Source organism: Pelobates fuscus, chromosome 3 (assembly GCF_036172605.1).
Source record: "Pelobates fuscus isolate aPelFus1 chromosome 3, aPelFus1.pri, whole genome shotgun sequence".
Taxonomy (NCBI): Eukaryota; Metazoa; Chordata; class Amphibia; order Anura; family Pelobatidae; genus Pelobates; species Pelobates fuscus.
In genome coordinates this window covers 177,124,616-177,137,952 of record NC_086319.1, presented here as the reverse complement: position 1 = coordinate 177,137,952, position 13,337 = coordinate 177,124,616, and the positions used below count along the sequence as shown (strand labels likewise).

The 13,337-nt window shown below is 38.0% G+C and overlaps 1 protein-coding gene across 3 annotated transcripts in view; it reads left to right on the top strand.

Moving 5' to 3' along the window:
• The window catches only part of RNF145 (ring finger protein 145), a 63,186-nt gene that overhangs the window by 23,260 nt on the left and 26,589 nt on the right, over positions 1–13,337 (top strand). For all 3 annotated transcript variants that reach the window (XM_063447766.1, XM_063447764.1, XM_063447765.1), the window contains exons 3-6: positions 3,457–3,565; positions 4,842–4,933; positions 7,314–7,549; positions 9,044–9,219. In XM_063447766.1, the coding sequence (XP_063303836.1) occupies positions 3,457–3,565; positions 4,842–4,933; positions 7,314–7,549; positions 9,044–9,219 (613 nt within the window). The remainder of the gene's footprint in view (positions 1–3,456; positions 3,566–4,841; positions 4,934–7,313; positions 7,550–9,043; positions 9,220–13,337) is intronic.

Here is a 13,337-nt window from a genome sequence, read left to right as displayed (position 1 = left end):
ATAATTGCCTATAATTTCCACCTGTTGTCTATCCCATTTGCACAACAGCATGTGAAATTGATTGTCACTCAGTGTGCTTCCTAAGTGGACAGTTTGATTTCACAGAAGTGTGAATGACTTGGAGTTACATTGTGTTGTTTAAGTGTTCCCTTTATTTTTTTTGAGCAGTGTGTGTGTGTGTGTATATATACCGTATATACTCGAGTATAAGCCGACCCGAATATAAGCCGAGGCCCCTAATTTTACCCCCAAAAATTGGGAAAACGTATTGACTCGTGTATAAGACTAGGGTGGGAAATGAAGCAGCTACTGGTAAATTTCTAAATAAAATTAGATCCTAAAAAAATTATATTAACTGAATATTTATTTACAGCGTGTGTATATAATGAATGCAGTGTGTGTGTGTGCAGTGTGTATATAATGGAGTGCAGTGTGTGTATAATGAATGCAGTGCAGTGTGTGTGTATGAGTGCAGTGTGTGTATATGAGTGCAGTGTGTGTATATGAGTGCAGTGTGTGTATATGAGTGCAGTGTATATGAGTGCAGTGTATATGAGTGTGTATAATGAGTGCAGTGTGTGTGTATATGAGTGCAGTGTGTATATAATGAATGATGAATGCAGTGTGTATATAATGAATGATGAATGCAGTGTGTATGTGTGAGTGCAGTGTGTATGCAGTGTGTGTATAATGAATGCAGTGCAGTGTGTGTATGAGTGCAGTGTGTATGAATGCAGTGTGTATATAATGAGTGCTGTGTGTGTGTGTGTGTGTGTGTGCAGAGCATTGGTGGGGGTTGGGCATTTTATTAATTATTTAATTATTATCTTAATATTTTTTTTTAGGTAATTATTTTTTTATTTTATTATTAATTGTATTATTTTTTGTTATTATTATTTTAATATTTTTTTTTCTTATTATTTGTTTTATTAATATTTTTTTTTTTCGTCCCTCCTCCCTGCCTGTTAGCTGGCCAGGGAGGGGGGCTCTCACTCCCTGGTGGTCCAGTGGATGGGCTGTAGGAGGGGGGCTGGCAGGAAGCTGTAACTTACCTTCACCGCAGCTCCTGTCAGCTCCCTTCTCTCTCCTCCGTCCGTGCAGCTCCCAGGTCGGCTTCCTCTGCAACTCTCGCGAGAGCCGCGGGGTCAGAGCGGCAACGCTCTGACCCCGCGGCTCTCGCGAGAGTTGCAGAGGAAGCCGACCTGGGAGCTGCACGGACGGAGGAGAGAGAAGGGAGCTGACAGGAGCTGCGGTGAAGGTAAGTTACAGCTCTGCCAGCCCCCCTCTCCCCCCAGTCTGTATTATGGCAATGAAAATTGCCATAATACAGACACTCACTCGAGTATAAGACGAGTGGGAGTTTTTCAGCACAAAAAATGTGCTGAAAAACTCGTCTTATACTCGAGTATATACGGTATGTATATATATATATATATATATATATATATATATATATATATATATATATATATATATATATATATATATATATATATATATATATATATATATAATTAAACCATTTTAAAATATATTGTACATATATATGATTTGAGGTATATACACATGTATCTCAAAATACACTTATAATGAAATGTATATGTATGATATCTTATAAAATGCTTTTAATTACAATATTTTTTACATATATAGGAAATAAAGGTGTGTGTGTGTGTATGTATAGTGGCCTCTTAGCCAGAAACACCAGCCAAAGTTAGCATTTTATTTGTTTTTTTTTTATTTTATATATATATATATATATATTTCACATTCCTGGGCTGCTATACGGTCTCAAATGCAACATTTGTAGGGAAAGCCCTACATTTGATCCATGTAAGTTTGCAAAAACCTATAAAACCTGTACATTGGGGGCACTGTTGTACTAGGGTGATGTTGCTGAACACATATTGGGGTGTTCTTTGGCAGTAACACATAACATGAACTAAGAATCATGCCTAAAATACAATGTGAGAGAAAAATAAAACCAAAAAATGACTACCCAAGAGTGTGACAAAGAGTGGTGATGGAATTAGTGTATGGAAAGTGTTAAAATACCACCATTTGAAATACCCCAGGGTGTCTACTTTTCAAAAATATATGGTTTGATGGGGGTAAATTACATTGACCAGCTTCAAAAATGTCCCATGATGACCAGCTGTGAAAATTCCAAATTGGAAAACTGGAATGCCCACCCTCAAAATAAGGTATTTTAGCCCACAGAGAACCCAACACACCTATACATGGGTGGTATCACTGTACTCAAGAGATGTTGCTGAACACATATTGGGGTGTTCTTTGGCAGTAACCCTTAAAGTTCTCAGTACATGTATTCTTAAATTGCTATGTGTATCAAAAAATCACCAATTATTATTATTTTTATTTTATTTTTTAAACTTGGCATAGATTGATGGTAAAATGGTTGCATGAAAAGAGTCAAAATACCCCAAGTTTAATGCCTTAGGTTGTCTTCTTTTAAAAAAATATATACATGTGAAGCGTTATTCAGGGATTCCTGACAGATGTCAATGTAACTTGCGTTCATTTTGAAAAAAATTGGTTTGGAAATGGCAAAGTGATACTTGTACTTATAGCCCTATAACTTTCCAAAAAAGCTAAGAACATGTTAACATTGGGTATTTCTCAACTCAGGACAAAACTTAGAAAATATTTAGCACGGGTGTTTTTTTGGCGTTTGTAGATGCGTAGCAAATTTTGGGGGTCAAAGTTTGGAAAAAAAATGCGTTTTTTTTTTGTTTTTTTTTTTTTTATATATAATAAATTATATATGATATGAAAATAATGGTATCTTTTAGAAAGACCATTTAATGGCAAGAAAAACAGGATATAATGCGTGGGTACAGTAAATCACTAGTGTATACATGAAATAACTCGCACTTTTAACAATGTTAAACTGCTTTTTTATCTTCACACTGTTTGGTTCTTGGGGCTCATGAACAGATTAAAAAAAAAAAAAAACCTGTGCACAACCATAGCATCAAGACCAAGAGTTCCTGTGACTTCTACTTCATATACAAGAATTGTACCTATGCAAGTCGACTGTGCTTGCTGATGGCATGGTGACCAGGAGGGTGGGCTTATGAAGCTATAATATAAGGTACCTCTTGTTAGGGACCAGCAAGAAGGGAAGTCTTTTAGACTGAGGGATGTGGTTTAGAAGAATGGTTTATGTATAAAATGCTGCAAATTATTTATTTTTGAATATTTTGTAAAATTAAACATGCACCAAAAATACAGCAAATTATTTAGGTCCAAAGCTACTATTGTCCTACTCTGAGCAAGCAGAGACCGCATTAATTACAAAGAATTTTGCTGCAATACTTTGATTTTTTTAATGGATTATTGAGTACACTGAATTAGGTTAAATGCAGTACTCTTTCATGAGTTAAGTTTTAGATTGTTTCCAAGTTCCATAATAAATTCTTCCTTTTCTGACAGGTTACATCCTAAGTGTCGTGCTTCTGACTTTACCCCGACAACATCTGGCTAAACTATACCTCTATATGGTAACTGCTCTGCTGCTTTATACGGGACATCAGATCTCCAGGTATGCTACACTACATAAGCTGCTGTAGTCCAGATCAAAGAAAATATGACGATTTAACATAAGAAGCAACAGAATGTCACTATTCTAGATCGAAGTGCAAGAACTACATTTAGAATGGGGGGGGGGGGGGGGGAATCCTACTCATGAGGCTTAACACTGTAATTTTTGAGTTGTCACTCTCATATTCTTCACCACTTTGTAACCGATTCCATAATCTTTAGGAAGAAAATATATTGAAACTAATCCTCCTGCAAGTAACACACATTCTAGTAGGGATTGCTGTTTACAGAACAGTGTAAAGAGAGTAGATGAGTTGTATCTGTGATCTGCAACCATGACTTAACATATATTGCCAAGTGGCATTTGTACACTTGCATAGAAGCTTTCCAGACAGATTGGTTTCTGTTTTTTACTGCTGATTTCCCAGGGCTTAGCTTTTTTTTTTCTTCTCTAGATATGCATACACTGTATTGGTTTTGAATTCAATATTGGTATCCACTGAACTCTGGGAATTTTAGAAATGCCTAACCTTACTATTTTCTTTTCCCCAAGACAATCCCTTGCCCACCCTTGCAGGAAAAAGGGATATCCTCTCTGCACTGTAATCAACCAATGTAACCAGGAATTTTGATATGGACTGTATAACCGTTCAGTAATGTTTATTCACTAAGTGGATAAAATTATATAATGGAGTAAATTACACGAAGTTTACAAATTTAAGGCCAAAATACCAAGCTTAAAGGAACACTCAAAGCGCCTGAGTATATAGAGGTGATGAAGTGCCCTGCCCAACCTTCTCTTTCCATTGTAAGTAGTCAAACTGCGTAACAGTTTAACAACTTACCTGTGGTCTGCTGAGCACTGGTGTCTAAGTACACTGAGAGCCAGAAGCACGTGCATGGAGCACCTGTAAGCTCCCATGAGTTGAACCCTGCCAAGCAGAACCCGCTTATTCGCTAAGAACGAACGTCTTTCATAAAGGAGATGAACTGTGCAATCCAGGTAAGATTTGACTACTTGCGTGAGGTTGGTGTATGCACACTCCTGGAAAAATAAACACAACAGTGCGCATTAGTGGCTATAGTGCTTGGAGGTTATTTTTAGAAAAAAATGAGTTTGAGAATGTTTCCATTTCAGCTAATTAGGGGTACACTTTGGCAGTTCTTGGTATAATATAAATACCATAATATTTTGTAGAGAATATGCATGAATGATCCTGCTTAAGTCGAAGACCATGTGTTGGGATTCATTGAAACTTGATTTCTTTGTATCTCAGGGATTATGTCCGGAGTGAGTTGGAATCTGGCTATGAAGGTCCAATGCATTTAGAGCCACTGTCTATGAATAGATTTATTACGGCGCTAGTAGGTGAGTTACATTTCTGTGCTTCCTGTCTATCTTTTATGTATTTGAAAGCATATAGAAATGACCGTGCAATGAACATACACGATCAGTATATGTTTGGTATTGTTAAATAGCTTGGTTTATACAAATAAGAAATCTGAGTATTTTCCTTATAAAATTGGAAGATTTAAATAGCCTTAACTAATAAGGGTTTCATTGGGAATACATTGTGGGGAAAATAATTACTGGATAGGGAAAGGAAAGAGTCCCCTTTTCTCCATCAACTTTGAACTTTGCCTACTCCAGGAAGCTCTTTAAATATAGAAAAGACATGTGACTGTCACTAGCATAAATGCAAATTGTTTTAAATAATCTCCAGATCCAAGTGCCTGTTTTTTCACTTATCAGCTTTCTACTCCTAAAAATGGTTAGCTGAACTTCAACTCTCAGAAAGCTTTTCTGTGACTACACATGCATATATTTTATTGATCACTGCAGGTTAGGAAGTAGGGTTTAAAAGGATATGTGACCTCATGCATGCCGGGCTGGGGATGCAGTCCGTGCGCACGCGTGCTGGGGATGCTGTGTGTGTGTGTGTGTGTGTTTGTGCTGGGGATGCTGTGTGTGTTTGTGCTGGGGATGCTGTGTGTGTTTGTGCTGGGGATGCTGTGTGTGTTTGTGCTGGGGATGCTGTGTGTGTTTGTGCTGGGGATGCTGTGTGTGTGTGTGTGTGTGTGCTGGGGATGCTGTGTGTGTGTGTGTGCGCGCTGGGGATGCTGTGTGTGTGTGTGCTGGGGATGCTGTGTGTGTGTGTGTGTGTGCTGGGGATGCTGTGTGTGTGTGTGTGTGTGTGTGTGTGTGTGCTGGGGATGCTGTGTGTGTGTGTGTGTGTGTGTGCTGGGGATGCTGTGTGTGTGTGTGTGTGTGTGCTGGGGATGGTGTGTGTGTGTGCGCTGGGGATGCTGTGTGTGTGTGTGTGTGTGCTGGGGATGCTGTGTGTGTGTGTGTGTGTGTGCTGGGGATGCTGTGTGTGTGTGTGTGTGTGTGCTGGGGATGCTGTGTGTGTGTGTGTGCTGGGGATGCTGTGTGTGTGTGTGCTGGGGATGCTGTGTGTGTGTGTCTGTGCTGGGGATGCTGTGCGTGTGTGTGTGTGTGTGTGTGTGTGCGCGTGCGCTGGGGATATGTATGTTTGTGTGTGCTGGGTGAAGTGTGGGTCTATGAGTGTGCTGGGGTGAAGTGTAGTGTGTGTCTATGACTGTGCTGGGATTGGCTTACTATGTGTAACACACTGTGCACATGAAACTTACCCTTACCCCTGCTCCTCACGTCCCCACAGCTGCTGCCTGACTCCTGTATGCTGGCTCCTGCATTAGGGAGCTCCGTGTCCTGCGGTGTGTGTGTGTGCTGCCCTGTGGGTGGTCAACATGCCAGACACGGAGTGGGTTTCTGCCGCTGTGCCCATCCTACAGCAACAGGAGCAGCACCTGAAAGCAAAGTAAGCACTGAAGTTCCGGCTCGCCCTGCAGGTAATGCGCCGGAACTTCAGTGCTGAACCTTCCCATAACCCTGAGTGCCCGGGCAACCCCTTCACCCTCCTCACGACGCCCCTGACGTATTAGAATTTGGGGCAGCCTCACTTCCCGCCCTGGCAGAGCGGCTCATCGTGGAAAGCAAAGGATTTCCCCAAATGGCTATTATTTTATTACATAATGACACGGGCGGCAAAATTCTGCCCCTGTCAGAGTGCCCCCTGAAACCGTGGCTCCATCGCGGTCTATGGACACACACACACACACACACACACACACACACACACACACACACACACACACACACACACACCTCTTTCTGATTCCCTTAAAAATGGACTAGTTAGATGACTTGCTGCCTTAGACCTCTCAATGCTGCATGGGTTAAAGTAATCTACGCCCTGCAGTGCTCATCGAACAAAAGGGTATCATTTAACAATTATTTCATGTGGAACTGATCAACTCTCATTATAAGAGCTGGATTGTTATCATAAAAAATTAAAAAAATAAAAACATATATATATATATATATATATATATATATATATATATATAATATCATATCTGTTAAGTGAATAGAAGGTTGCACTGGATTGCTGAATGCTGGCAGCTTTAAGTTTGCAAATCATGTGAAGGGGCAGTCAAATGGTGCCAGCACATGACTAATGTGCTATATTGGGAAAACCAGTTAAGCATCTCAAACATTTCTAGCAAATGTAAATGCATTGTAAAAGTTGCTATGAAAGCAGAAAAACATTATTTTTCATGTTCAGTATATCAAGTTACTTAGACCAATTTTTTGTTTTAGTTTTTATTTATATATTGATGTATAATATTTTGTTTGTTCATCACCACAATATGTGCATATATTACAGGCCAGTTGGTGGTTTGTACGCTCTGCTCTTGTGTGATGAAGACGAAGCAGATATGGCTATTCTCGGCTCACATAGTCCCGCTGTTGGCGCGCCTCTGCTTGGTCCCTATTGAAACTATCGTCGTCATTAATAAGTTTGCCATGATTTTCACTGGACTTGAAGTGTTGTACTTCTTGGCATCTAATCTCTTGGTCCCCTTTAATCTTGCAAAGACCGCATATAGAGAACTTGTCCAGGTAAGACACAGTCGACAAGTTGTGATTAAAGAGTTGTTGCATTTAAAAAAAATAAATACTTTTTATGTTAAGCTAGGACTGCATGTTGTGTTAACAGTATTATTTCTATAGTTTAAGGGGCTCTGATTTTTTTTTTTTTTTAAATTAACCGTATGGGGGGGATCTTTATTACCTGATCCTTCAGCCATGCATATGCGAAGTCAGTCGGACAGTGCTTGAAACCCACCAATATTCTCTATGTTCTCCCTTGCTTCACTCTCACATCATCAGACATTGCCATGTGCACTCTGTGAACAGGTAAGACTAGCAACCGCCTGAAAATCACAACGATCATGGCCTATATATACTTATTAAATACTGAATTACGGTAACTAAAGCTGATCATTTTTAAATTAGCTTTTCAATCTTCTCTGTATTTTGCACCCTCTATATATCTTTCTACTTGTAAGGAAGCTCCTGACAGATTTTCTAATAAACTACTTTTGTCATTTATAGGACTTCATTGTCATTGCAAACAATAAGATCTCCATGAGATTTTCATTTAATAAAAGATTATTTTAAATACATATGCCTACCAATATTTTCACATGTACATCTCAAAAATCAACATAATAAACGTGATGATAATGACTGAATTATGATTTGCCAAAATGTAAAAAAACATTTTTTTTTAATTGATTAACCCCTTAAGGACCAAACTTCTGGAATAAAAGGGAATCATGACATGTCACACATGTCATGTGTCCTTAAGGGGTTAAACTTCATGTGATATGATCTCATAGTTCTCACAGTACAAGGCTATGTGCAACAAAATTGCAAGTGGCATTTAATTCACAACCATCACACTGCAAGTCAATGGATCTATACCTCTGCACCATAGCCATTGCATTCGTTAGCAGGAGTTACTAGGATTACGCAAACATTACAAGACAAATCTTGAATGCTTTTACCCATTATTGTGGAGTGGGGACACATAGACATAATCTCACAGTAATTTACTCATGGTCTATGGAAATTAGATTGATTTAATTTTAAATTATATTCTCTTTTATATAATATTTAATTATATGTCTTGTTTAATTAGGATATGAGTAAATTACTGTGAGAGGGCTGTCAGGTCCATTTGTTTGACCGCTCTGTCCGATATGCTTTACACCAAAGCCTGGACTATTTGACAGGGAATAAAATGTCACGTTTTTGTTTTATTTTTATTTATATATTTTTTTTATTTTAATTTTATGCCATTTTACCCGTAAACTAAATGACCTTCTACTAAATTTTCATAAAACCAAAAAAAAATCATGAAATATGGCTAATGTATTGCTTGCATTTCAAGAATTTGGTTGGTTGAAGTATCCCTTCTCTAGAACTTTGCTGTTCTGTTATTATGGTATACACTGAAACGGTAATCATTTTGGTAATTCAATGGGATGGCTTCTGAATCTAGAATAACTGTTACATGAGTCGGTTTCTTACAAGGATTTTGTTACACAGGTGGTAGAGGTCTATGGCCTCCTCGCTCTGGGAATGTCTCTGTGGAATCAACTTGTGGTCCCTGTCTTATTCATGGTGTTCTGGTTGGTCCTGTTTGCTCTTCAGATCTATACTTATTTCAGCACCCGTGACCAGCCGACCTCCCGTGAGAGGCTTCTTTTCCTCTTTCTCACAAGGTACTGTTTTGGTTTTGGTTGATTTTTTTTATTTTTTTTTTTCCCCTTTTCAGGTATGTCTTGGAGAGTTTCCTATCTGCTTTTAAGATGCACTATAAATATAACTGAATAAAAGGGATCTAACAAACCTATGGAAATCTATTTCTATTAAAGGTACATGATAGACACCCATACCACTTAATCTCATTGAAGTGCCTTGTTTCATGTTGTGGAGTTACCATAGCAACCATAGCATTTTTACAGTGGCATAATTAGATTTTGTTTATTCAATTACTATAAATCTTCATATATATTCATGCAATGTTAATGTTGTGATGGCATAGAGAGAACAAAGACTGTACCTTTTAATAGAATTGTATTTTTAGTGAATACAGATTTTCCATCTATTTAGTGACCGTTAGATCTTCAGTAACATCCGATTGAAATGCCTTTTGCTAGATTTGTCCTTTTCAATTTATAAGTGCCATGTATTTTATTGAAAAGGGTAATAAAACAGAAATACATGTGTCTTTTAAAGGGAAGATGTGTTAAAGTCCCCCCTTTTCAGTTCTGCTTTATGTAACTTTATTGTATGACCCTGTAAGACAACAGTAAATGAAAAATCTTAAAACGTATATTCAATGGAAAATACAAATACGGATCAGTGCACAGACAAATTATACTGTTTACGTTTTTATTTTTTTATTTTTTATTTTAACCTAAAGTATAGTAAGTAGTGATATAATCACACTGTATAGACATACAGCTATGACAAAGTCAAATAAAAAGTTGCTTTTGTAATGGTAAGAGAACAGGTTCTGAATGCCATCACTTATTTAAAATAAACAACACTTGTATAGTAGTCTTATAAAGTCTTGCCATGTATAACAGTCCGGAGTGTGGGGCCAGTCAAGATATTTGTAATCCAGTGTTAACAGAAATAAATCTGCACAGTGTGGGTTGCGAGTAGGATTAGCACCCAACAGAGAACTCCTCTCTATGGTAAGCAAATTAAGCTACTTTGGAAAAACATGAGAGGAAAAATTACTACGTCCAGCTAATTTCTCATTACTGTGTGAATCAGTGTAAATAACCAGTAATGGAGAAGTGAAGTGAAGTGTGGGCTTGGAAGGGCATATTTGTTATCAGAGATGATGATGAATACGACACTTTGTATATGAGTTGTTAGGGAGTGGTTGATACCAAGCAGATAAGAGGCCTGGTCCCGAGGCAGAGATACTGTCTATTACTGGGGTGGAATGTTTATTTAGTTGAAGCTAAGTTCAATAATAATTGATTTGGAAAGCTTATTGCATTCCTGAGATAGTCTTGAGATTAAAATGCACTCTACCTTTCCTGTGAAAGGATAAATAACAGAGTTACCTTGCTCTTCCATGCCCTATGAACTTGGTTTTGATGCAGTTAACACATCAAGTTCCAGTTTGGTGTACAGTGACATGACAACATCCATCCAGTTTGACCTTTTTTTTTTTTTTTTTTTTTAAATATAAGACACATCAATTCAGTATGCTAACACCAGATATGAAATGGGTAAGTGGGTAGAATGTGGAAGTAACAGCAAATTCTCATGACATCTAAAAAACAAAACAAAAAAAAACCATTAAAATGGGGAAATTAGAAATTAGAAAGACTTGATATATTCTGCTATGTCAGCTATTGTCGGGGCTCCAAAATGAGATAATGAAAGGTAAAAATCACAAAATGAAGAAAAACCTTTCACTGCCTTTCAGTAGCTGGCTTAGAAGGTCCTCCAGCAGGACAAAGAGGGTGATGTTGGCATGGTCTTGGTCTAATGTTGTGAGAAAGGCAGTGGTACCAATCTCTAATACTTTTTAGGGGTCTGGGCCTTAACTCAATTATAAGGCACATTTTGATAAATCCACATAAAAAAACAGAGCAAGTTGGTAAATTCCATTATGGTCAAATCTCTCACAACTGTGAGTAACAAGTTGTAAGATGAGATCGCTAGAAGTAGAGCCTACGTGGATTTTCTATAGAAGCCATCTATGAGAATTCCCTTGGCCTGTTTAGTAGGTAAAAGGTGTTGAAAAGGGGCAGATTAGAAAATGTGGGATACCTCAGTTTTTAAGATTCTTGTGATGAATTCTGCACATTACTGAGCCATATCCGCTTTAGTCTTCCCCTACGGCCCTATTTTCGCTGTAGAAAGCTTTTGGACAAACTGGAAATTGTATTTAATTCTTTAGGTTAAGTGGCACAAATACGGCTGTGTAGCTAGTTAAAATATAAACTCTTTGTGGCAGTAAATTCAGGAGTGTTCATACACACAAAGGTTGGAGAAACACAATCTCCAGGACATACCTGAAAACTATAAAGAAATTGCCCTGTATGCTTCCTGGAATTTTAATAATGTGTAATCACATTACGGTAAGTTTGGGTTGAATTAAAAGTCTGCATATTTGTATTCTTGATGGCGACTTGGGGGTTAAGGAATATATTTAATGAGTACTATAATATAGTTATACCTTGAGGTGTCCTACAGGTCCATGGGTGGCTTCTGACTCTTGACTCACCCCATTGTTGGAAGCACGGAATATGGTAAATTAGGGAAAGTAGCCGGAAACCAATCTGTGTCCAAGATTCATAGAATAAACATTACTGTTTTGTGGCAATTACCTGGCTAAAGCTTTCCCAACTGGAATGCAATGGTAACATAACTTCTATCATTGATAGAAAGTGGTTTGTTTTTTACATTTTATTCTGCCAATATTTTTTTGTGGCTCTGCATTACAACCATCACAAACTGTAGTTTGAACAAATTATCTGTTCCTCATGAATAAACCGTAATTGAGCTGAACCATTTTTATTAACCTAGCTCCGCTATAATAATTCTGAGCTGTGTAAATAAATAATGCACTAGTTCCTTTGATTAAAATGTTCTTTATTTAAAACAAGATCCTATTATTGATTTCCACCTTGCTGTTTACTCCATCTCTGAAGTTCACAGAATGTTATCATACTGATAAGGTTTTTTGATGAATTCCTTCTACCTCTTCAAGAAAAACAAAGCTGGGTTGGTGCAGAACAGCTGGCTGTAAGCATCTGATGCTATGGTTTACATTTTAACACGTAGGCAAAGAAATCTATAGCAAATTAGTTGAATGGTATAAAAAAAAATGAATGAAAAAAAATGCATATTCTCTGTTAATGGCAGAAAGAAACTAGCCAGTTGTATCATTACTACAGATAACTATCCTAATGTGTTAATAGAGAAGGTTTTACAAGTGATACTGATATATTTTTAAACTGAAAAGATGAACCCAGGCTTGACCATTACAGTAGATCTATTCCTTTAACCCCTTAAGGACACATGACATGTGTGACATGTCATGATTCCCTTTTTTTTCCAGAAGTTTGGTCCTTAAGGGGTTAAATGAATACTCCAAATACCATAACAGTCCCCCCCACACCCCATGCCTTGTAGCACTGTAATAACTGCAATAAACGGTAAAGTCTCAGTGCTTTCAGTAAAATCCATTTCCAGTGATTTGAAAAAACTTGGGAGATTCCCCAAAGCACTAAGTCTACTGCAGATGTCATAATGAGAACTTTTCACTTTCTCCTCATCTTTCCATATATTTCTGTGGCATGTAGTGATGGACTGGAAACTCACTGTTACAAACATGTACTCCTGAAGTGGCTGTTTAAGTGACTGGGCCCCACTTTGATCATGCTGAAAAGGTGATATTACTCTCCTTTTCTCCCATGCCGCAACTTTCTGACCATGGCTGGCCTCGCCTTCGTGGCTGAGATCATCAGTTTTGATGATCTCAGCTAATCCAATGCTGCACCATAGGGGAGGCTATTGCACATTCATGGCAAACCATTTGAATCTGTGCATATTTATGGTGAGCGTTCAGCGTTTCAATGCAGAGTGTGGAGATGCTAAATGTAGGTCCTGTGCAGAGTTTTTTCAGGAAATGTATAGGGATACTATATTTTAGCAGGGGGGAAAAAGGGATTTATCTCTTAAGTGGCAGAGAATTGAGCGGTGAGACTGCAGGAGCATGATCTATACACCAAAAGCCACTTCAGTAGAACTTGTTTTAGTTCTTACTGTAAAAAGAAGTGTCACTTCAGTTAATAAGGAACTGTCA